This window comes from Rhineura floridana, chromosome 3 (genome assembly GCF_030035675.1).
Source record: "Rhineura floridana isolate rRhiFlo1 chromosome 3, rRhiFlo1.hap2, whole genome shotgun sequence".
Taxonomy (NCBI): Eukaryota; Metazoa; Chordata; class Lepidosauria; order Squamata; family Rhineuridae; genus Rhineura; species Rhineura floridana.
Window position 1 is genome coordinate 148,988,994 of NC_084482.1, and position 22,557 is coordinate 149,011,550.

General features: G+C 45.2%; 1 protein-coding gene across 1 annotated transcript in view; it reads right to left on the reverse strand.

The window, feature by feature from the left end:
* The window catches only part of DNAH12 (dynein axonemal heavy chain 12), a 292,017-nt gene that overhangs the window by 135,767 nt on the left and 133,693 nt on the right, over positions 1-22,557 (reverse strand). The window contains exons 35-37 of the mRNA XM_061618291.1: positions 15,504-15,623; positions 14,130-14,318; positions 11,366-11,517 (exon numbers count right to left, since the gene is read on the reverse strand). Coding sequence (XP_061474275.1) covers positions 11,366-11,517; positions 14,130-14,318; positions 15,504-15,623 — 461 coding nt within the window. The remainder of the gene's footprint in view (positions 1-11,365; positions 11,518-14,129; positions 14,319-15,503; positions 15,624-22,557) is intronic.

The window sequence follows — 22,557 nt, forward strand, 5'->3', positions numbered from 1 at the left end:
TCAACCACTGAATCATCGTGCATAAACTGTTGCCTAGCACAATTTGATCTGTCAGGTCTGTCAGCTATGAACCCCTGCGCTCTACCCCTGGCCACATCATGTGGATCCAGTGAACCATTTGCACTTTCCCTTTGCAGCTCCTGTTGCTCAACCTCAGGCATACCTGCCTGACTCATCTGACCACTGCACCGCCACATATTGTGTTGCAAGTGACTGTCTCCTGTTGCACAACTGTGCTGTTGTGACTGTACAGGAACCTCCTGTTGCTCAACCTCAGGCATACCTGTCTGACTCATCTGAGCCCTGCACTGCCACATATTGTGTTGCAATGACTGTCTCCTGTTGCACGACTGCGCTGTTGTGATTGTACAGGAACCACTTGAAAAGCAGCTAGTTCTGCTGAAATATCACCCATGAGAGCTCTTCTAATATAATTTAATTTGCAGCTCCTAACTGAGAAGACTCACCTGCTGTAGTTCTTGATTTGAACAAGAAGTGGCAGCAGAGCCCATCTTAAGTGACTGTGCAGAGTTCATATGATGCTGCTTGTGCTTATTTGCCTTAAGCGAAACTCTCTGCTGCTGTTGATGACGTTGCCCAGAGGCAGCATTATTACCCATTGGCAATGTGGCCCCATTGCTCTGTGGAACTTCAGGGTGCTGAATATTAAAATCTGTGAATTCCTCAGAATCTTCCTCAGAATCTGAGCAAAAAAAGGACTGAAGGGCCTGGAACCCTCTCTTCCTCTGAAAGCATTTCATCATTTACTGCACTCCACTGCTGGGTTTGCTCTCCTACATACGGTCCCCTTCTGCGACGTTGGCAAGGGAGCATCATCATTATAATATCTGGTTTCCTCAGCAGCAACCCTTCCTGATTGCTCTGCTGCAGGCTTCACAGTATGTTTTGTTTTAGTCACATGTTTGCGCCCTGATTGCTCTGCTACCGACTTGCTTACAGGGTTTTCTGCACTTTTAATTGTTTTCACATTTTTGCACCCTGATTGCTGTGCTACCGCACTGCTTACATGGTATGCTGTATCTTTAACTGACTTCACATTTTTCCGACCTGATTGCTCTGATACCTCATCGCTTACAGGGGAAACAGCTGTGTGCTGTTGATTAACGGCCGCTCTCTGAGCTACCGCCAGAGTGGGCCATGTACTGCATGTGAAGCTGTTTGAGTAAAATGGCGGCTGCCTCCGTGCGTGCTGCAACAGCGTGTCTTTTTAACTGTCGGTTTGTGTGAGCGGGCTGTAGGTGCTACCGCACCAAGTGCTCCTGCTGCTTGCTTAGAGAGCTCTGAGGAGAACTTACTTCGCTCCTTAGGCATTTCGCCTTCAGCAGAAGAAGCTTATCTAGTGTCTTTTGTGGTCCGCTTTTATTTGTTTTATTTTAATTAAGCACAGCGAACCGCTGATTACAAGGCAGAATCAACCCCACAAATTTATAAAGTGGGGGGGAAGCAACCATTGAATTCAATAAATGAGGGGGAAATTACCCAGAAAATTCATTAATTGAGGGGGAAATCATCAAAGAAATGCATTAATTGGGAAGAAAATCACAGAGGAAATTCATTAACTGAGGGGAATCATTAGGCTGATTAATCTCAGGAGGCGAGCTATGCCGAATGGACTAACAAACACTTGACTGCCATTCAGGCACTCACTGCAATTCATTAGCAATTAAACTGAACATTAACTACTAATAAATAATGTAAACAGATAAATAAATAAGGATATAACTTGGCCAGACTGAAGAGCAAGGCGAAAATCAGTACTGCTCAAGTGAGGCAGGAAAACAAACTAGCACTCCATGGGAGGGGCCACAGTAACAATCTGTTTGGAGTGTTAACTCTTTCCTGCCTCAAGCACTAGCAAGGAAGACAATACCCACTTGGTGGTGTCCCGGTGCCCACTGGAGAAGAACAGGTTTGATCATTTGCATGTTTATTGAGTTCAGTGGGATTTTGTTGTTCTTATTATGTGTCTTCAAGTCGATTGCAACTTATGGCGATCCTATGAATCAGTGACCTCCAAGAGCATCTGTCACGAACCACCCTGTTCAGATCTTGTAAGCCGAAGTCTGTGGCTTCCTTTATGGAATCAATCCATCTCTTGTTTGGTCTTCCTCTTTTTCTACTCCCTTCTGTTTTTCCCAGCATTATGGTCTTTTCTAGTGAATCATGTCTTCTCATGATGTGTCCGAAGTATGATAACCTCAGTTTTGTCATTTTAGCTTCTAGTGATAGTTCTGGTTTAATTTGTTCTGACACCCAATTATTTGTCTTTTTTGCAGTCCATGTTATCCACAAAGCTCTCCTCCCACACCGCATTTCAAATGAGTTGATTGTACCATTGGTCTCACCTGAAAGGTGATTTTCATAGGAAGGGGCCATCACCGTGGGGGATAGTTCCACCTATCGTGCGAAGGCAAGAATGTTTTTGAAGTCAAGACTAGGGGCGTCATGCCCCTCCCACTCTCCAGTTCATTCGTAGCGAGTCTAAAAGAGATATCTAAAAATACAAGAACAAGGCCAACAGGCCCGCCAGGAAAATAACGTAATAGTTACATGCATAACAACATGACTCTAACCTAACTTCATAAGATAACAGAACTAAAGGTCTTGACTTCACTCTTACATTTAAATATAATATGGAAAAAATAACATGTAACCCATTGATAAAATCACTAGTCATCCTCCAACTGGGAGGGTCGTGATGGCCCCTTCCTATGAAAATCACCTTTCAGGTGAGACCAATGGTACATTTTCCACAGGAAGTGGGCCATCACCGTGGGATGTACCAAAGCAACCCATATAGGGAGGGACCACCCACATGTTAATCCTCATTAAGAACCTGTTGCAACACTCGTCTGCCAAAAGAAGCATCAGCAGAGGCATAACGATCAATTTTATAATGTCTTATAAACGAGTGTGGGGAAGACCAGACTGCGGCCCTACAAATATCGGCAACAGGAGCATTAGTAGCAAAAGCAGCCGAAGTGGCAGCTGACCTAGTAGAATGAGCTGTTATACTAGCAGGAACTGGCAGCTTCAGGGACTCATATGCTAAGGTAATGCATGCCCTTAACCAACGGGATAAGGTAGGATTGGAAACTTTATGCCCCATAGACCCTGGATGAAAGGATACAAACAGAGACTCCGTTCGTCGAATCTCTTGGGTCCTAGACAGGTAGGTCTTGAGAGCCCTCCGGACATCCAACGAATGCCAAGCCTTCTCGAGAGGATGGGTAGGATTCGGGCAAAAGGAAGGCAAAGCAATGTCCTGGTTGCAATGAAAAACTGAGTCGACCTTGGGACGAAAGGAAGGGTCAGTCTTCAGCACAACAGAGTCCTTATGGAAGACGCAGAGGTGTCTAGCGGAAGACAATGCGCCCAACTCCGAAACGCGTCTGGCAGATGTGATTGCAATCAGAAACAGGACCTTGAAGGACAGAATACGTAGGGGCACAGTTCTGATGGGTTCAAACGGAGGGCGTTGCAAAGCCTGCAGAACGTTCGGCAAACTCCATGAGGGGAACCGATGGACAACAGCCGGAGAGCGTAGGGCGACTCCCCTCAAAAAATGTTTGATGAACGGATGTGAGGAAATATGATCTCCAGGAGAGGACACTGAGAGAATGGATGACAGAGTAGACGCATGTCGACGTAGAGTGTTGGGTCGAAGTCCCATCATAAAGCCACTATGGAGAAATTGGAGCACCTGGTGCACATTGGCCTGGGATGGATCGTGGTGGTGGGACTGACACCACTTGGAGAAAGCCACCCAGGTATGTTGATAAATGCGAGTGGTAGATGGTCTTCTCGAGGCCAAAATAATATCAATCACAGTGTCAGACAGTCCAGCTGACCTCAAGTGTCTCCGTTCAAACGCCACGCTGTTAGATTGAGCCAAGTAGGGTCCTGGTGCAGTACTGGACCCTGGGATAAGAGGTCTGGCATTACTGGAAGTGTCCAAGGGTCCATCATTGACATTGCCAGAAGATCTGAGAACCACGGACGGCGTGGCCAAATTGGTGCTATCAGAACCAGCTGTGCCCTTTCGGTTCGCGCCTTCCTCAAGGTTTTGGCTAACAATGGTATGGGAGGAAAGGCGTACAATAGACCGTCTGGCCACGGTGTTGTCAGAGCATCCACTGCTTCTGCTGTTGAGTCCAGGTATCGGGCAAAGTACCTGGGAAGCTGGCAATTGTGACTGGAAGCAAACAGGTCGACTGAGAGGGCGCCGAACCGACACTGGAGACGATGGAAAATGGCAGGATGAAGTTTCCATTCTCCCGGGAAGACCTGTTGTCTGCTGAGCCAGTCTGCTGTCACATTCAAAATCCCTTTGAGGTGCTCTGCTTTCAGGGATTGTAGATGTTGTTCTGCCCAGACAAAGATGAGGGAGGCTAAGTCCTGCAGAGGACGAGACCTGGTGCCCCCTTGTCTGTTCAAATGTGATTTTACACACGTGTTGTCTGTTCGAATGAGCACATGATGCAAAGGGAACAGAGACTGAAAATGACATAGAGCCAAGTGGACAGCCTTTAGTTCCAGCCAGTTGATGCTTCGAGCTCGCTCTGCGTTGGGCCAAACCCCCTGAACATATTGGGAGTTGCAGTGGGCTCCCCAACCTATGAGGCTGGCGTCTGTGGTCACGACGGTTCTGCGGGGTTCTCTGAACGACGTGCCCTTGGAGAGGTGTTGAACCTTGGTCCACCAGAGGAAGGAGAGGCGCAGAGCGGGGCTCAAACGAACTTTGCGATGGTTGGAGCTGGCAATGTCTTTTTGAAAAGGCAACAGAGTCCACTGAAGGGGCCAAGTGTGAGCTCGAGCCCAGGGTACAATGTGGATTGTGGAGATAAACATCCCGAGCGCTCTGGCGAGAAGCATGACGTCTGCGGATGTTTGTTGCATCAGGGACCTTGCGATGCTTGTGATGGCAGTGATGCGATCTGGAGACAGGAAGGCCATTGCCTGCAGGGTGTCCAACATTGCCCCAAGATGTAGTAGGCGTTGGGTTGGTTGGAGATGGCTTTTGTCGAAGTTGACCAGCCAGCCGTAGGTCTGCAAAACATTGAGGGTGATCATTAAATGATGATGAGCCAGCTCTTCAGATTTGGCCCGTATAAGCAGATCGTCCAAATATGGGTAGATATGAACCCCTTGGGTCCGAAGGTAAGCCACTAGGATGAGTAGCACCTTGGAAAATACTCTTGGAGCAGAGGAGAGGCCAAATGGCATCGCTCTGTATTGAAAATGTTGGTGGCCGAAGGCAAACCGAAGAAACTTTCTGTGGGCTATGCAAATGGGTACATGGAGATACGCTTCCTTAAGGTCGATGGAAGCCAGGAAGTCTCCTTCATGCAGACTCTCGGTAATGGAATGGAGAGATTCCATTTTGAACCTGCGGTATGTTACAAAACGGTTGACAAACTTGAGCTCCAATACCGCCCTCCAAGATAAATCTCGTTTTGGCACAGCAAATAGGAGGGAGTACACCCCTTCCGATCTCTCAGTTGTGGGAACTGGCTCTATTGCCGCTATGTGCAAGAGGTGATGTATAGCTGTCTGCATGATGTTGTGCCTGGCTGGTGCCCTTGGGCAAGGAGACGGGTGGAATCTGTCTGACGGGGTTGCCCAGAACTCTATGGTATAGCCATAAGTGAAGAGGTCCCTGATCCAGGGGACCGTAGTAAGGCGCAGCCATCGATCTCCAAAATTAAGTAATCTGCCACCTATGGGGATGGCGTTAATACTACTTGTGTAGGCGAGGACCTCCCCTATATGAGGACGATGAGTTGCCCCTGCGCCCTTGGTACTGACCTCTGCCCTGGGGGCGTCGGTTCCAGGAGCCCCTGAATGCGTTGGAATCATAGGGTCTGAAATCGCGGCCTCGTCCTCCTGGTCGCGTTCCTCGAAAGGGCTGGTTAGAACGAAAGGATGGAAATCGCCTGAAGGGCCTGTGGTCGATGTTCTTGACTGTGGCTAGAACCGGTTTGTGGGCGTCTTTTGGGTCAACCAGAACTGCCTTTAGAGCTTCCTCACCGAAGAGAAGAGATCCGGAGTAAGGAGCCTTGGACAGGTTCAATCTGGCCGCTGAATCAGCTTGCCAGTGACGAAGCCAGAGGGTGCGACGAGCGACTATTTGAGTCGTCATGGCTCGTGCCCCTAATTGGGTGGCATCCAAAGTGGCGTCGGCCACAAAGGCTGCTGTCTTACGTAGTTTCAATAGTGCTCTTTTAAAGGCGACAGGATCAGGGTTATCATCCTCTAGAAGGTCATCCAGCCACATCATAGATGCTCTGGAGAAAATGGAGGCTGAAGCGGAGGCACGCATGGATAGGGCAGTGGCCTCGTGGTTCTTGCGGAGGGCGAAGTCTATTCGACGTTCAGTAGTATCTTTTAGGTGGGATTCCCCTTCCCTGGGCAAGATAGATCGCGAAACGAGGCGAGCGATCGGTTCGTCTATGCCAGGGACATCTAACTTGGTGGCGAAGTCTGGGGCTAGGGCGTAAAGTCTGTCAGCCGTGTTCTTGAAGCGTCGAGCTTTGAGTGGGTGGGCCCATTCTTCGGAAGCTAATTTGGCAATTGGGTCCGGCACCGGGATGTAGTGTTCAGTAGGTGCAGGGGATTTGAGGACCTTGGCCCCTTTGAGAGTTGGGGCGGACTAAGTTGAAGGCGCAGTCTGGAGACCAAGGGTATGAAGTACCCTACGTGCGAGCGGTTGGTAATCTGAGGTATTGAACAAGCGATACGATGTATCCTCCTCATGATCTGAATAGTCGCTCCAGTCGTCTCCTTCAACATGGTCAGTGAAAGTTAACTCCTCCGCATACGAGGCTTCGTCCGTACATCTGCCTCTGGCTACATCGAAAGGATCTGGTGAGCAGGAAGGATGAGCAGCATGGGACGCACGTTGGTCCATGTTGAGTGGGGGTACGGCAGGAACCTGTGGTAGTGACTACATTCGTGTGAAATAAGTCAGCATGGCTTGGAGTTGAGAGAGGAAATCAGGAGACAGCTGCAGACCAGATGTGTGAGATGTATGTGCCTGGTGGGCTATTGGAACAGATGTCTGAGGCGGTAAGCCAGAGGTAGGTTCGTTAGGCGAACCGTGAGGGGGAAAGCCAACAAACTCTTCCTCGTCAGAGGCAGTAGCAGGAGAATGGAAAATATCACTTATGTGTGTCTGTGCTGTGTTGGTTGTTGGCACAGAAACATAACGAGGGCGCTTTGGTTTACTATGGCTGGAAAGATGTTTTGTCTTAGCCAGTGCTTTGGCATGTCTGGTCTTAGACGTGTTAGTATGTTGTGGCTTGGCTGATTGTGGCATGTCTGGCTGATCTGGCACCATGTGTGTTGATGGTGACATGCCTGGCTGTTCTGCCATCTTATATGAACCTGGGTGCAGTACACTGCCACGGAGGGGGCAGGATGTAAAGACCCGAACTGGCACAGCGTACTACCACGGAGGGGGTAGAATACACTGGCAGATGGCGAATGCACTGCCACGGAGGGGGCAGAATGCACAGAGGTATCAGCGTTAATATAATATAGGCTGTTTAGAGTAGGCACACTCAGATTAGTGCTGTAGGCTGGGTTTTTTGGCTTGTTCACGGCCCCATAGGGGGTAGGATACGTAATATAAATCAGATTTAATACAAATCAGCCACTGATATTAAAGCTCCAGCCTTGATAATGTAATCCAGCCACTAGGATTAAAGTTCCAGCCTTGATAATGTAATCCAGCCACTAGGATTAAAACTCCAGCCTTGATAATGTAATCCAGCCACTAGGATTAAAGCTCCAGCCTTAATAATACAATCCAGCCCACTAGGATTGGAGCTCCAGCCTTGATAGTACAATTCAGCCACTATGATTACAGCCACAGTAATGTGTGTAAATCAGTCGTGTGTAAATTAGTCAGCAGCACATATACACACACGTACGGATAGATAGTCTGCAGGGGATAAAAAGGGCGGGAAATTCGAATTCTGAAAGAAAAAAATGGCGCCCGGAAAAAAGGAGCGGGAAAAAAATGACAGAGAGGGAAGAAGCAATGGCGGCCGTCGGAGGCGAACTGGGGGAAGGGCTGCCCAGCACGATCTCGCCAAAACCCGCAGTAGCGGCTCCAAAAAATCCCTGGAGAAAACAGGAAGGGGAAAACGGCCGCCACCGCAGAGAGAGCCGCGGTCGCGGTCTGAGAAGCCCTCAGTGGGATTTAAGCCACGTTGCAAGGGCGATCTGAGGCAGAGGGTTAACAGCGGGAGTCGCAGCTGCGAGCTCCCGCTGAGATCGGATAAGCCGCAGCCGCGGCAACCGATCAGGGGGGGGGGTTAACGCGATCAGAAGCGATCAAAAGGGGAGAACCGCAGCCGCGGTCCTTGAGGAAGCCCCCTGGCTAGAGAGACAACTGAGCGGGGGTGGGGTGGGGGCTAGAAACTACCAAAACGAAGAGAGCCGCAGCCGCGGTCTCAGAGGGAGCCCCCAATCAAGTTAATAAAATGGATTGAATAGCTCTGAGGGAAGGGTGAGGAAGCCGCAGCCGCGGTTCCTGAGGGAACCCTCAGAGGCTAAACACACACAGAAAAAGAGAAAAGATTTAAAGACAAATACGAGACTTAGCTAAATGCTATGTGAAATTCCAATCTTGTTCGTACGAAGGCAAGAATGAACTGGAGAGTGGGAGGGGCATGACGCCCCTAGTCTTGACTTCAAAAACATTCTTGCCTTCGCACGATAGGTGGAACTATCCCCCACGGTGATGGCCCACTTCCTATGGAAAATTTTCTCTTATCCACTTTTTTCACTGTCCAACTTTCACATCCATACACAGAGATCAGGAATACCATGGAGCCTGATAATAACATAGAGATGAATGGCTGCAATGCCTTTTATAAGAACCCTATTGGGAGGTGGTTGGGAACAGGCCTGACTGCTGCATCATAGTGGAACCAACCAACTGTGTGTAAACCCAGCTGTGTCAGAGATGACCAGGCTTGGCTGCAGCAGCAGCCTGAAGATACTTACTTGGCCCCCAACCTGCATATAAGGGGATGGGTGGGACAGGGGAGGAGAGGCAAACTGGGGCAACAACAAATGAAGGAGGCTTGGGATGAACATTACCACAACCTCAGAGGCAGCAAAGAAAGCCAAGAAGAGAGTTAAGATTGGGATGGCTAAAAGATTGAAATGGAGCAACTGTAGAGTCCTGGACACTGGAGAGACCTTGATGGAAGAGGCCAGTGTCTATAAAACTTTGGATACTTTTTAAAACTGTACAGTAAAGCCTCGCAGGAATCTTATGAGAATAATCTCAGACCTTCTCAACAAAGGAATAAGAGGCTCACCAAGTTGCCTCTGCAAACTTAAGTACACTTGGGCTCTGAATGAATCCTGTTACATTGCTGCATTTTTCAGGAGCTATAGACTAGGACAAACTCATAGTTGCTGTCTGGTTTGTCTTGTGTACCACTACAATTGCCCAGCTCCTTGCTGTTGGAATCTTTTCCTTTTTTACATTTTATTTTTAAGTGTAGCTCCCTGGTTAATGTTCTGATTCCTTTTTTCTCTGCTGTCTTATCCTTTTTCCGATCTGCTCTAATAATTTTTTTAATTTTTGCTTTGTGGAGAATTATCGATATTATAATAGCTATTTATTCATGAGTCTCCTGTACTGGTATCAATCTTTATTCTGAACTCTGTAATGATTGCCTGTTTACATGCTTTTTCAAGTGCAAATTAGGCAGATAATTGTCCATCACCAAGTTCCCCCTCCTGTTTTCTGTCTGTCAGTTTTCTAATATATTCATCGAAAAACCCTCACCCCCGCAATTAAATGAGGCTTGCTTATTTTAAATGAGCTATATAATATAATTAACACTCACACTATCAATGATTTCAAAGTGCATTTAAAAAAAGAATCTGACAACAGGATCGGAGAGTTACGACTTTGAAAACCTCTCTGCAAAGATAGAGAATATCAGAAACAATGGATAATCTGATGGCAAATCCAATTACTATGGAAACAGAGCCCATTGCTAGTTAGTGCTTAGCTTCAGTAGCAGCCTTCCTACTACTGGACAGCTCCTTTCTCATAGGCCTGCATCTCCAAGCCCACAAAACCACAGCAGACTCCAAGCCAAACCTCCTGTGTTAGTAGGAATACAGCAGGTGGCAAAAACGGTTACTGAGAGGGGAGGGAGCCTCTGATCCCAAGGTCTGCTTCAAATCTTGTAACCATGAAATGTTATGTCTGCACACTGGCCCAATATGCCTGCACAGGAATTTCTTATGCTGCTAGTTTAGCATTTTAATATTAAATCATAAGCATGGGAAACAATATTCCCCACAAAAGGGAACATGACAGTTTACTCAACAGTCCAATATGTTTCTTTGTAGGGTGCCATGTCTCTGGAATGCCTTACCATCTGAAGCCTGGCATTACTGGACTTCCAGAAAGTTTGAAGACATGCCGGTTCTCCTTGGTCTGCCCCTGAGGTGTTCTTATTTTGTTGCTGTTCTTTCAGTTGTACTTTGTTATAACTGAATTTTAATATTTTTGGACTGTGTGGTTTTGTTGTTTATTTATTAATTAATTTGCTTGATTATTCATTTATTAATTGTGTTTGGTAGCATATTTTTATCTTGTAAGCTGCCTTGAGAGTAGTATAAAAACACTTTAAATAAAATAAATAAATTAACCAACAGTCTCTCCAGGCTCCTTACTATGTGAGCTAGCAGGGATCCTAAGATCCCAAGTAGCTTGTAAGGACTGAATAAGACGAATAAGTGCATTTAAGCCCCAACATAAAACCTAGTTTAAACATGAGGCATGCAGCTTCAATAATGTGCTGAGAGAACAAAGGCACCTAATGTGCACATGGAACTTCTGTGCACACATACTTTCCCATTTACGTCTGTGAAGGGGAAGCTTTGTACATTCATCTCAAGAAACAGCCATGTCTTTGAACTAGGGTATATATGATAAAATGTATAGTTGGGAGTAATTCTGATGATTTAAAGAAACTAAGCATCCTACTTTTTAAAAGAAAATTTTCCGAATTAAAATTCCAAAAATTCTTAATATACTAAGCCAGGACAATAATATGTTATGAGTAATTATGGAAACGGTTTTTAAAAGATAGGCTAATCCACCAAAGAACACATCAAAAAACCCTCATATATCTAAGAGGGCGTTAAGTTTTTAAAAACTATTTCTTAGGGTTTTGATAACATTACTGGAATAGTCTGACCTTATATGTTAATTTCAGTTGAAAAACCAATTTCAAGGTTTGAAGACTGCCCTCCCATGAATAATGAAACCATTCTCACTATTATAGGAAGCAGTTTTTCTTACTTTCCATATTTAATGCACAAATCCATCAAATAGGTATATCTGACTGTGTCCATTGTTGGAACTATAATGTCTTGGATCTTAACATTTTTATCACCATAACCGATGTTTTTAATGGCTTCATTCCAATGCATCCAATGGCCCTTGCCTTTCAGCTAAGAAGAAATGCAGAAACAAAGTTTTATGAAAGATGCGGTACTAAAAACATTCAAAATTGTTTCGATGTTTTAGCAGTCAGCTCATTTTGAACATTTAACTGAATCTCAAAGCAATTACTGTAAAGTTGCGAACTTGAGATGTTTGAAATGTAAATTGCTACAAATTTTTGAATAAGTAGAATATTTAGTACCAAGGCTCAATAAACTCACACATACCCTTGCTCCTCCTACATATGGCATACACTGCTGTGTTTCCATAAAAAGTCCTACTTGTCATAACCTTTTCTTTCATCCTGTTCCCCAAAGAGGAGGAGAAAGGTATTTTCACTTCTGCAAGCTGGGCTATTGTCTCACTGCTTCTTCCTGGAAAAAGCCTGATAGGAAGGGAGAGACACAGCGCACCCTTTCTTCTCTACAGAGAAAAGAAGCTAGTACTAATGGTACTTCTCCAAAAGCTTCTTTCTTAGGAGAAAAACTACCTCTCTTTTCCTCTGTAGAGAAAAAGAAGGGGAGGAGGCTTCTGTCACAGAAGTTGAGCTTTTGAAGAAAGTGCCAGCCATTTCTTTTTATTGCTTATTGCTAAAATAAGGAGCAAGAGAAAGAAAAAGAACTGAGTTTTCCTTTGTTTCTCTCTCTTCTCCTTGGGTTTTTGCAGGATGAATCTTCAGGGCATGGCTGGCATTTTCTACAAAAGTCCAACATTTGGTAGCAAATTCACCTTCTTTCTTCCACACAGTACAAGGAAGATAGGAGAGGTAGATTCCATCCTGCAAGCTGAGCTTTTACACTGCTGCGCTGTCCTGCAAGATCCCAACAGGAAGGGAAAGAAATAACCCCCTCTTTTCTTTACAGAGGAATTGGGAACCTTTGACATTGAGAAAGTGGATACAGAAAAGTTCTTCTCCCTCTCTCATAACACTAGAACTCGTGGACATTCAAAGAAGCTGAATGTTGGAAGATTCAGGACAGACAAAAGGAAGTACTTCTTTACTCAGCGCATAGTTAAACTATGGAATTTGCTCCCACAAGATGCAGTAATGGCCACCAGCTTGGATGGCTTTAAAAGAAGATTAGACAAATTCATGGAGGACAGGGCTATCAATGGCTACTAGCTACGATAGCTGTGCTCTGCCACCCTAGTCAGAGGCAGCATGCTTCTGAAAACCAGTTGCCGGAAGCCTCAGGAGGGGAGAGTGTTCTTGCACTCGGGTCCTGCTTGCGGGCTTCCCCCAGGCACCTGGTTGGCCACTGTGAGAACAGGATGCTGGACTAGATCCAGCAGGCTCTTCTTATGTTCTTATGACCCTCCAGATGTTGCTGAACAACAACTCCCATCAGCCCCAGTAAGCATGGCCAATGCCAGATTGATGTAGTTGGGTAATATCTGGAGGGCCAAACTTTTAGCACATTGCTCTATAGGAAGGTGGGGTGGAGAAGAGAAAGATAGTAATTTCCATTCCTCTGAGTTTCTTGTGAGAAGCAGCAGCAGCAGCAGCAATGCACTGCTGGAAGTTTTTGCAAAATACCTAGTATATCTAAAAATAAATTTAAGTGATATTTTAGTAATTTATTAGGTTTTTAAAAACATGACAGAGGAGTATTCAGGCATATAATTCATCAACCTTACTGCAATTAAACAGTCCTGTGTCTGGTTAGCGAGTGAACAGGGTGGTGGGGTTTCAAGCAGGAGTCTTACCCAGCCCTACAGGAGATGACAAGAATTAAACCTGGGACCTTTGGCATTCAAAGCACGTGTTCTACCACTAGTGTTGCCAAGTAAAACACATCAAAATCCTGAGATTTCAGGGGTGGAGCCTAATGATGTCATGGGATGAGGCCTAGTGATGTCACAAGGCAGACCTGGAGCTGCCTGCATCCCATCGGGGGGGGGAAGGAGGAACCTCCTCCTCCATGCACTCCGATACAATGCAACCAGTTCTGAAGCTGGTGTGGGGGTGATAATAGACCTAAATCCCCCCGAGGAAGGAAGATTGAGGCCTGTTGATGCACCCCTGGCCTTGGAGATGGCTGCTTTCAATGGGAGGAGGAAGAACTTCCTCCTTGCTCCCCCAGTTGAATGCAGCCAGCTCTGAAGCTGGGGGGAGTCAACAATGAGCCTAAATCTCCCCAGATAGGGAGATTTCAGCCGGTTGTTGTGCTCCCTGGCCCACCAGAAATCAGATTGGGGTGCCTTGCCTGGAGAGCCGGGGAGGACCCCCCAAAACTGGAATGTCCTGGCAAAACCTGGAGATCTGGCAGTGCTATCTACCATTGAGCTACAGCTCTTCTTGATGAAGAAAGGCAGAATATAAATATAAACATAAATACATATCTCATGGTAGAGAACATGCAGATCAAGAGGTCCATGCATCAAGGCCATGTGCCCTCTTCTGCTTTTAACACTAACAGGTGGGAGTGTACAGATACCACACAATATTTCCAACTGTATGAGCCAGGCTGTTCCCAGCTGATGCACAGCTATTTGGAGGCAAAGCTTTGGGAGAAGTATCATATATCTCATAAGTTCTTGTTCAATGGCTTTCAACAACTATTCACATTTAACCACATTTTTAAAAAAATCAAATATAATTCTATAAGTTATTTCATACCTCAAACATGTAATCGTATACCAAGCCTCTTTCTTCAAACGGATGTTCCCATTTCCCCACAGCTGCTGGTAATGGATGTTTGTCTATCTTGCCTGTTATAATATCCCTCATAAAGTTATCAAATATAACCCGACCATCACTATCACAGGTTCCACCAATGGACCAAACCATGGAGAAAGCAAAACAACCCTTCCATAAAAAACAATAACAAATAATTTGTTGTATGTTCATAGCATATGCTCATCAACCAATATAATTATCATCACCATTATCAACACAGATGTACTCATGGCAAATCTCACTTGAAACACTATTTACTTATAGCAAAATGGTACTCTGAAGCTGCAATCCTCTAGCCAGTTTTCTGGGTACTGAACTTAGTGGAACTTACTTAATGAGAGTAACTAGGATTGTACTCTAAGATTTAATATTTAAATTAATCTGTCTACCCATTTCTGGCCCTGAGATCCAATGGAGGCATCCTGCTGGTGGAAGGCAATTGTCACTAATTCCCCCTTCTCACTGCAGTCCCTAGCACCTGTCATGGCCCCGTCAGAGGACTCCTCAGATGAGGACGACTCGGGAGTAACAGCAGCAGACCCAGGAGCAGCAGGAGACACGGAGGAGCCTCCTGAGAATGCAGCTCCTTCTGCCCCTCAGCTGCAGAGCACCCCAGGGACAGCAGAGGCCCTGCAGCCAGACACAGACAGTGAACAGGATACTCCCCCCTCACCTGCAGAACGTAGACAGCAGAAGGTAAGGCAGAAGAGAGGCAGGCCTGTCTCCTTAAGGCCCAAACGCTGAGGACTCACACCTGCTGTCAACCTTGCTCTTTATAAGGCACACCTTGGCTGTAGCTTGTTGCTGACTGCGACGTCAGGTGTGGCTTTGTGTAGACCTAGTTTCCCTGCAGCATCTCTTTGACTGACCTCCTTGGCAATTGATCCCGGACCTCCACTGACCTCGCTTCTGGACTTCTGACTCGGCAAGTACGCTTCGGATAGGCCTGGCAGATTTACAACCCGACTGCCGGCTAAGGACTTTCCTTCCCTGCCAAAGACCCAGGAATTTCCAGCCCCCCCCGGACACTGCTCATGCAGTGTAGAGCTGACAGTACCACCTCACACACTGTTCCAGAGGATCTCTAATCGGAACAGATTTTCAGGGTGGACAGACAATTGGCAATCAGAAAGAAGGGATCGGCAAAAAGCAACTCCACCCCTTCCTCCAAGCATGAAAATCTTGTGAGAGGAACTCCACTCCAGATCCAACTCACAATAAAAACAACCCCACACAACTCTAACTCAAATGGTTTGCAAAAAGAAATAAAACCAATTAACTAAAGTTTAAATACATATCCAACATCAGACCAACCATAATCCATTTGTGGATGTGTGGACTGTTAGGTTCCTTTTGCACGGGATCACAAAGCAACATTTCCAAAAGCTGAATGAGAGATACCACATTATTGCTATTGCTGGTGGGAACTAACTCCTAGAAGAGGAAAAGAATAAAAAACAGTATGAATGTACCATGGACATAGAGATACATCTCTCAAATACTGTCATATAAACTTTTATTTTAATTCAGCAACATTTTATCTTTAAACATTTTTTCTTTAAATTCAGAAAATATACAAATATGAATCACAATAATATGTGCTTCATATTATTGCAGAGAAGCCAGTCTCCTCTCCACCTTCCTCAATTATACACCATTATACACTCAATTATACACTATTCTATGATTCTATGACCATTTCAACAAATATTTTTAAGGAAGTGTAACTGATTTTTTTTTTATTAGAGTGCTCTGTACAGACTTTATAAAGATCACAAAATGCTTATTAAAATGCTAAGAGAATACAAACTGAACTTGTCTTAGCTTCATATTAGTTGAATGTTAATTCCATCAGCTCAGTTAACATGTTTTACAACAGTTATTAATATGGTCAGGCCAAACATTTCTACATTTTATTTCGACCACTTCCTTCCCTCTCCATGTTTCCTTGGTTTCAAGCTCTGTTTAGGATCCTCTGCAGAGAAGTATAAGGTGGTACCCTTTCAAATGAGAAGATCTTTAAATTAACTTAGGAGAGTTTAAAAAACCAAGAAGGAGAGAATTGGACTTTATTTATTTATTTATTTTATTAAATTTCTATACCGCCCCATAGCCGAAGCTCTCAGAAAACATTTGATGAACTTTGGCTCAGGGGCTGTATTATCATTCACCCCATCACTGCCTGAGCTTTAACAGGGATAGGGATCCATTCCATGCAAAGGCTGTGATGAGCAGAAATAGTAATAAAGATTAGAAATCAACAGGCAGGACTCAGGAGCTACGTGAGAATAGTACTGCTCAAGCAGAGCAGGTAAAATCAACTGACATTCTGGGGGAGGGGTACCAGACAGCTTCCTGTAGCATGTCAACATTTTTTCCTGCCTTAAGCACCAAGAGGAACACATTCCTCTCTTAGGAGTGTTCTAGTGCCCACTGGAGAATTGGGACTCTGCTTGTCACAGTGAGAATGGACCATTGGTCTCACCTGAAGGGTGGTTTCCCCAGGTATCATACCATCAGGTGGGTAGTAGCGCCACCTAGTGTCCAAAGGCAGGAATGCAGGAGTCAAGACTTCAGCTGCTCTTTGCGGCTTAACCTCACTCCATTCTGGATGAACTGTACACTGGATCCAGACATCTCTCTTCAGACAGAACATGCTCAGAGAAAAATGCAAGGAGCAGCAAACATACTAATGCACATCTTGACTCCAAACAGAAAATATGCAGAAACAGTAAGAACATCGAGAACGGAGGGTAACTTATGCAGTAAGTAACACAGGTAAAGCAATCTAACTGTGGTGGACTGAAGTAGGTTGAGGAGATATTAGAAAATAGTTAGGTGAGACCAATGGTCCATTTCTCCCACGTAGCATACCATCAGGTGGGATGTACCAAAGCAGTCCCAGTAGGGTGAGCCCAGGCTGCCTAAAATGATGATAGTACCTGCTGCAGAACTCACCTACCGAACAAGGCATCTGCTGAAGCCAAACAATCTACTTTATAGTGTCTAATAAAGGTGTGAGGAGTGGACCACACTGCTGCCTGACAAATATCTGCAATAGGTGCATTGGTTGCAAAGGCAGCCATAGTGGCCGCCAACCTCATAGAGTTGGCTGTGATGTTCTGAGGCACTGGTATCTGAAGAGACTAATAGGCCAGGGTAATGCAGCCCCACAGCCAATGAGAGAGTGTTAAGCTGATGACCTTCTTCCCCAACGTCCTTGAATGAAATGAGACAAAAAGAGACTCAGAAAGACGAAAGTCCCAGGTCCTTGACAGGCAGACCTTCAGGGCTCAATGTATGTCCAGGGAGTGCCAGGCCTTCTCCAGGGGATGAGGAGGGTGAGGATAAAAGGAGGGCAAGATGATATCCTGACTACAAAGAAAAATGGAAGAAACCTTAGGCTGAAAGGTAGGATCTGGGCACAACTTCACAGAGTCCTTGTGGAAGATGCAGAGATGGCATGCAGTGGACAAAGTTGCCAAATCTGACACCCTCCTGGCTGAAGTAATTGCCACGAGGAACAAGACTTTGTACGATAGTAAACATAGCGATGCGGAAATGAGAGGCTCAAAAGGAGGATGCTGCAATGCTTGAAGGATGTTTGGAAGGCTCCAGGAAGGAAATCGATAGACCACAGGCGGTGACAAGAGAGAAGCCCCTCTCAGGAAATGCTTGACAAAGGGGTGTGTTCCCAGAGAAGGCTAGTCTGTTCATGCAGACAATATGGGTGCGATGGCTGATGCGTGCCTGCATAGGGTATTAGGCTTCAGTCCCATCAAGAGACCCGCATGAAGAAAATCAAGTAAGTGATTAACAGCCCTGGAGGGACAGAGTTGCTGTTTAAAACACCATGCAGCAAAGGCTGACCATGTAGCTTGATATATGGGGACTGTGGAAGGCCTTCTAGAGGCTAAAATAGTAGCTATAACATCTGTAGAGCACCCTGAATGCTTCAAGTGGCTCTGTTCAACACGCAGGCTGTCAGACTCAGCCAGTCAGGGTCTGGATGACAAACTGGACCCTGACATAGTAGCTCTGGTGATGATGGTAGACACCATGGTTCCTAGGTTGAGAGAGCCAGTAGATCTGAAAAACATGTCCTGCGGGGCCAAGAGGACAATTTGCACACATGCCACATAAATCTTCCTGACTGTGCGTCCCAGCAGTGGAACCCGCAGGAAGGCATAGAGTATTCCTCTTGACCAAGGGGTTGTCAATGCATCGATTGCTTCAGCACCCTGTTAATGGTATCGGGTGAAGAACCTTGGAAATTGGGCATTCTGGACTTCCGGGAAGGACTGCTTCGCTTGTGCCTGCCTCTGAGACGAGCTCTTGTCTCAGAGGAAGCTTTTTCAGTTTTAAAACCAGTCAAAAGGTTTTTTTTTGACTGGTAAAAACTTTCTCCCAGGCAAGGGAGAAACGAGATCATCCACAAGCTTCGTTGTGTTTGTTGGGGGACTTGAATTCATTAGGATCGCCTATGAACGAAGGACCAGCCAGCAACGTCGGACGGAGCCAGGGAATTTCAAGCAAGCTCAAACTGATTAAGCGAGACGTTTTTCTTTTTTTCAAAGAAAAACAGATTTTAACAGGCAAGCATTCTTCTGTCTAACCTTATCATTTGGCTTAAATTGTTGCAGTAAAAGAGATTTGTTAAAAGAATCAGCAGTAAAGAATCCCTGGGTGAGTTATAACTTTTCTCTTTTATACACGGAATTAAGGCGGAAGGAAATCGAAATAGCTTATCTTTGTTTTTATTGCAAAAAGCCGGCCTGGAATTGAGCATTATAAAGATACAAACGGATGAGAGGCATCTAATCTGAGGAGAAAAATTTTGATTTATATGAACTTTTGAGTATTATATGTCTGGGACTATTTTTTCTGGTCTACTTCATTTTGACGAATCTGCTTGTTCTTTATGCCACTAACTATTTGGATGCTGTGAACTAAATTTGTTTTGCATTCTTGGACACATAAGAGATAAGGCAGTTTGTGCTGTCTACATTATGATGTCATCAGGTTTGGAATATTAACTCCTTTGTTGCTGGAAAAAGAAATAAATTGCTCTTTGCTTGGGAATAGTGCTATATTGGAAATTGAAGGGGTTTTTTTCTTCTTGGTTTTAAAAATGACAATTAAGAAAGTGGCTGAGACCCTGGATGTAAATATGTTTCAGAAAATAATGGATGAGATTGAGATAACGAAACAAGAACTGAGACATGGCAAACAAGAGATGAAAATTGAATTTGGCAAAATGAAGCAGGAGCTGAAAGAAATAGGGGATTTTATGAGAGAGGAGGTTGATGAGATCAAAGATATAACTAGACAAGCAATAGAAGAAGAAGAAAAATTAAAGGAAAGATGCAAGTCCTCGAGATTGGAACAGATATATCAAATGTGGAACTGGAAAAAGATTTGGAGTTTATGGACCTTACAGATAAAGATTACTGTTTGGAATTCAGCGTTGTCTCTGAAGAAATTGATGAAGATATCAGAGATAAAGCTATCAATGTTTCGAAAAAAAATCTGGACTGGAATGATGTGATGGAGCTTGAAATAGAGAAAATTTATAGAATTAATTACAGATATGTGACAATGGAAAAACTCTCAAGAGATGCGCTAGTGCATTTCATAAAAAAGAGGAACAGAGATATGACTTTACAACAACATTTCAGTAACACATTCAGAATTGATGGCAAGGAAATATTTGTGAGGAAGGAAATTCCCATCAGACTCTTATTATATGACTATGACTATGACAGCAAGATTATTATGGATGCAAGGATGGAAGATGGAAGATGGAATTAACACTGATAATGGAAGAATGGCTATTGAAATTACTGGTCCTAGCAGACTTGATGAGATGGATTAATCGACATGTTTATTTGGAGAAAAATCGATGGATATATTTCTCAAGGACTGGAAACCTCTCTTTGACTTTTTGCGGAAAGAATAAAGTGATGTTAATGAGATTTGATGATTAATTAAGATAACTACTGGAGGAAAGTGATTTTGTAATATATTAAGAGACAGGTTTGTCACATGTTATAGACCTATAACTGATCTGCGACAAATCGGAAGTCAACATTTTATTTTATTTTATTAGTTATTAATTTGTTTTTTTTGTTTTGTTTTGTTTTGTTTTTTGAAACTTTGAATAAAAATTAATGATAAAAAAAAGAAATTGGTCATTCTGAGACAAGGCAAAGAGATCGGCGATGAAAGAACCGAATCGATGGTGCATTTGACGGAATACCCTGGGATACAATTTCCACTCCCGAGGGAGAACCTGTTGTCTGCTGAGCCAGTCTGCTGCTATATTGAGGTCATTGCTGAGATGCTCAGTTCTCAGGGAATGTAGGTGATGTTCAGCCCAGTTGAAGATGAGAGTTAATTCTGCCTGGAGGGCCTTCGACTGTGTGCCCCCTTGATGGTTCAAATGCGCCTTCACGCTGACATTGTCAGTATGAATGAGAACATCCATCAGATGGAGCCCTGGATGAAAGAGGAAGAGGGCCAGATGCACTGCTTGTAACTCCAGCAAGTTTATGCTGAGGCATTGCTCAGAAACCGTCCATTGGCCTTGAACAAAGAGGGAATTGCAATGGGCACCCCACCCTAGGAGATTGGCATCGGTTGGAATCAGTATCCTCTCAGGTTCCCTGAAAGCAGTCCCTTTCTGTAGATTTCTGGACACAGTTCACTAATGTAAAGACACCGTCAGACAAGGTGAGAGATGTACCTTCCTGTGTCTGGAGCTGGCGATGTCCTGCTGAAAGAGTAGCAAGGCCCACTGGAGTGGCTGGGTATGGTGGCAAGGCCAAGGGACAATGTGAATGGAAGAAATGAAGAGTCCCAGGGCCTTGGCTAGAATCATCACATCCTCCATCCTTCTGGTCATCAGATGGTGGGCGGTGCGAATGGTAGCAGCTATCCTCTCTGGGGACAGGAACACAACCGCACAAGATGTGTCTAAAATGGTGCCCAGGTGCTGAAGACGCTGTGTTGGAATCAGATGGCTTTTCTCCAAGTTCACAAGGAAGCCATGTTCCCTTAAGGCGTTGAGGATGAGACTTATGTGGGTGAATGCCTGAGACATGGAGTGTGCCCCCACCAGGAGTTTGTCCAGGTAGGGGTAGATGTGGATCCCCTGGAGCCGAAGGTATGCCACCATAGCAACCATCAGCTTTGTGAACACCCTCAGTGCTGACGAGAGACCGAACGGAAGGGCCCAATACTAGAAGTGGGCCCGATCATAAGGGAACCTCAGGAACTTTTGATGGTTGGGCAGGATGGGAACGTGCAAGTAGGCTTACTTCAGGGCTATAGAAGCCAAAAAGTCCCCCTCCTAAAGCGCCTCCATGATCGATGCCAGGGACTCCATCTTGGTTGATGCCTGACAAAGGTGTTGAGAAACTTGAGATCCAGGATCGCCCTCCACAAATGATCTTTTTTGGGCACTGTGAAGAGAAAAGAGTCGCCATCTGAGTAGAATTCAGCAGGGTCCACCGTCTCTATTGCCCCTATAGACAGCAAGTGGCTTATGGTCTCTGTTATCACTGCCCGCCTCTCAGGAGAGGTGGAGAGGGAGGATGATAGGAATCTTTGAGGAGGAAACTGCCAGAACTCTATCGTGTAACCTTTATTCACAGTAGCTTGCACCCATGAATCCATTGTTATATGCCTCCAGGCTCTGGCAAAATATAGAAGTCTGCCACCTATTGGGATGGTGTCAGTATTGGCACTGCTGATGCCCTCCATGGCCAGCGGGTGCAGTACACCTCTGGTGTCTGGAGAACTGATTCTGGTTGTGACTGAAGAAACGCTGTCTGTTCCAGTAGCCTCTTGAAGACCGAAAGTTGCAGCTCCTGCCTGCAGACCGTGAAGACCGAAAGGACTGCTGGTATGGATACGATAATGCTCTGCGGGTGGCTCTGTGATCATCACATTTAGTAGTGGCTAACACGGGCTTCCTCTTGTTCTTGGGGTCAACGAGCACCACCTTGAGGGCCTCATCCCCAAACAAGAGGGAACCAGAATAGGGAGCTGTGACAAGCTTGATACGAGAAGTGTTGTCAGCATCCCAGTGGCACAGCAGAAATAGGCCTATCCACTGAAGGAACTTTCAAAAAATTCATGAAGTCAGGGTCCACTGAATAAAATTTATTTGCAAACGCTGCCATACGATGGGCCTGAAGAGAATGACCCCATTCCTCCTTCGCCATTTTACTGAGGTCGGGCACTGGGAAAGCATGAACTGAAAACTTGGGAGTTTTCAGTACTTTCGCCCCCTTGACTAGAGCCAATGAGGTTTCAGCTACGGGCCCTTCAAGACCCAGAGTACTCAAGGCTTTGTGGAATAAGG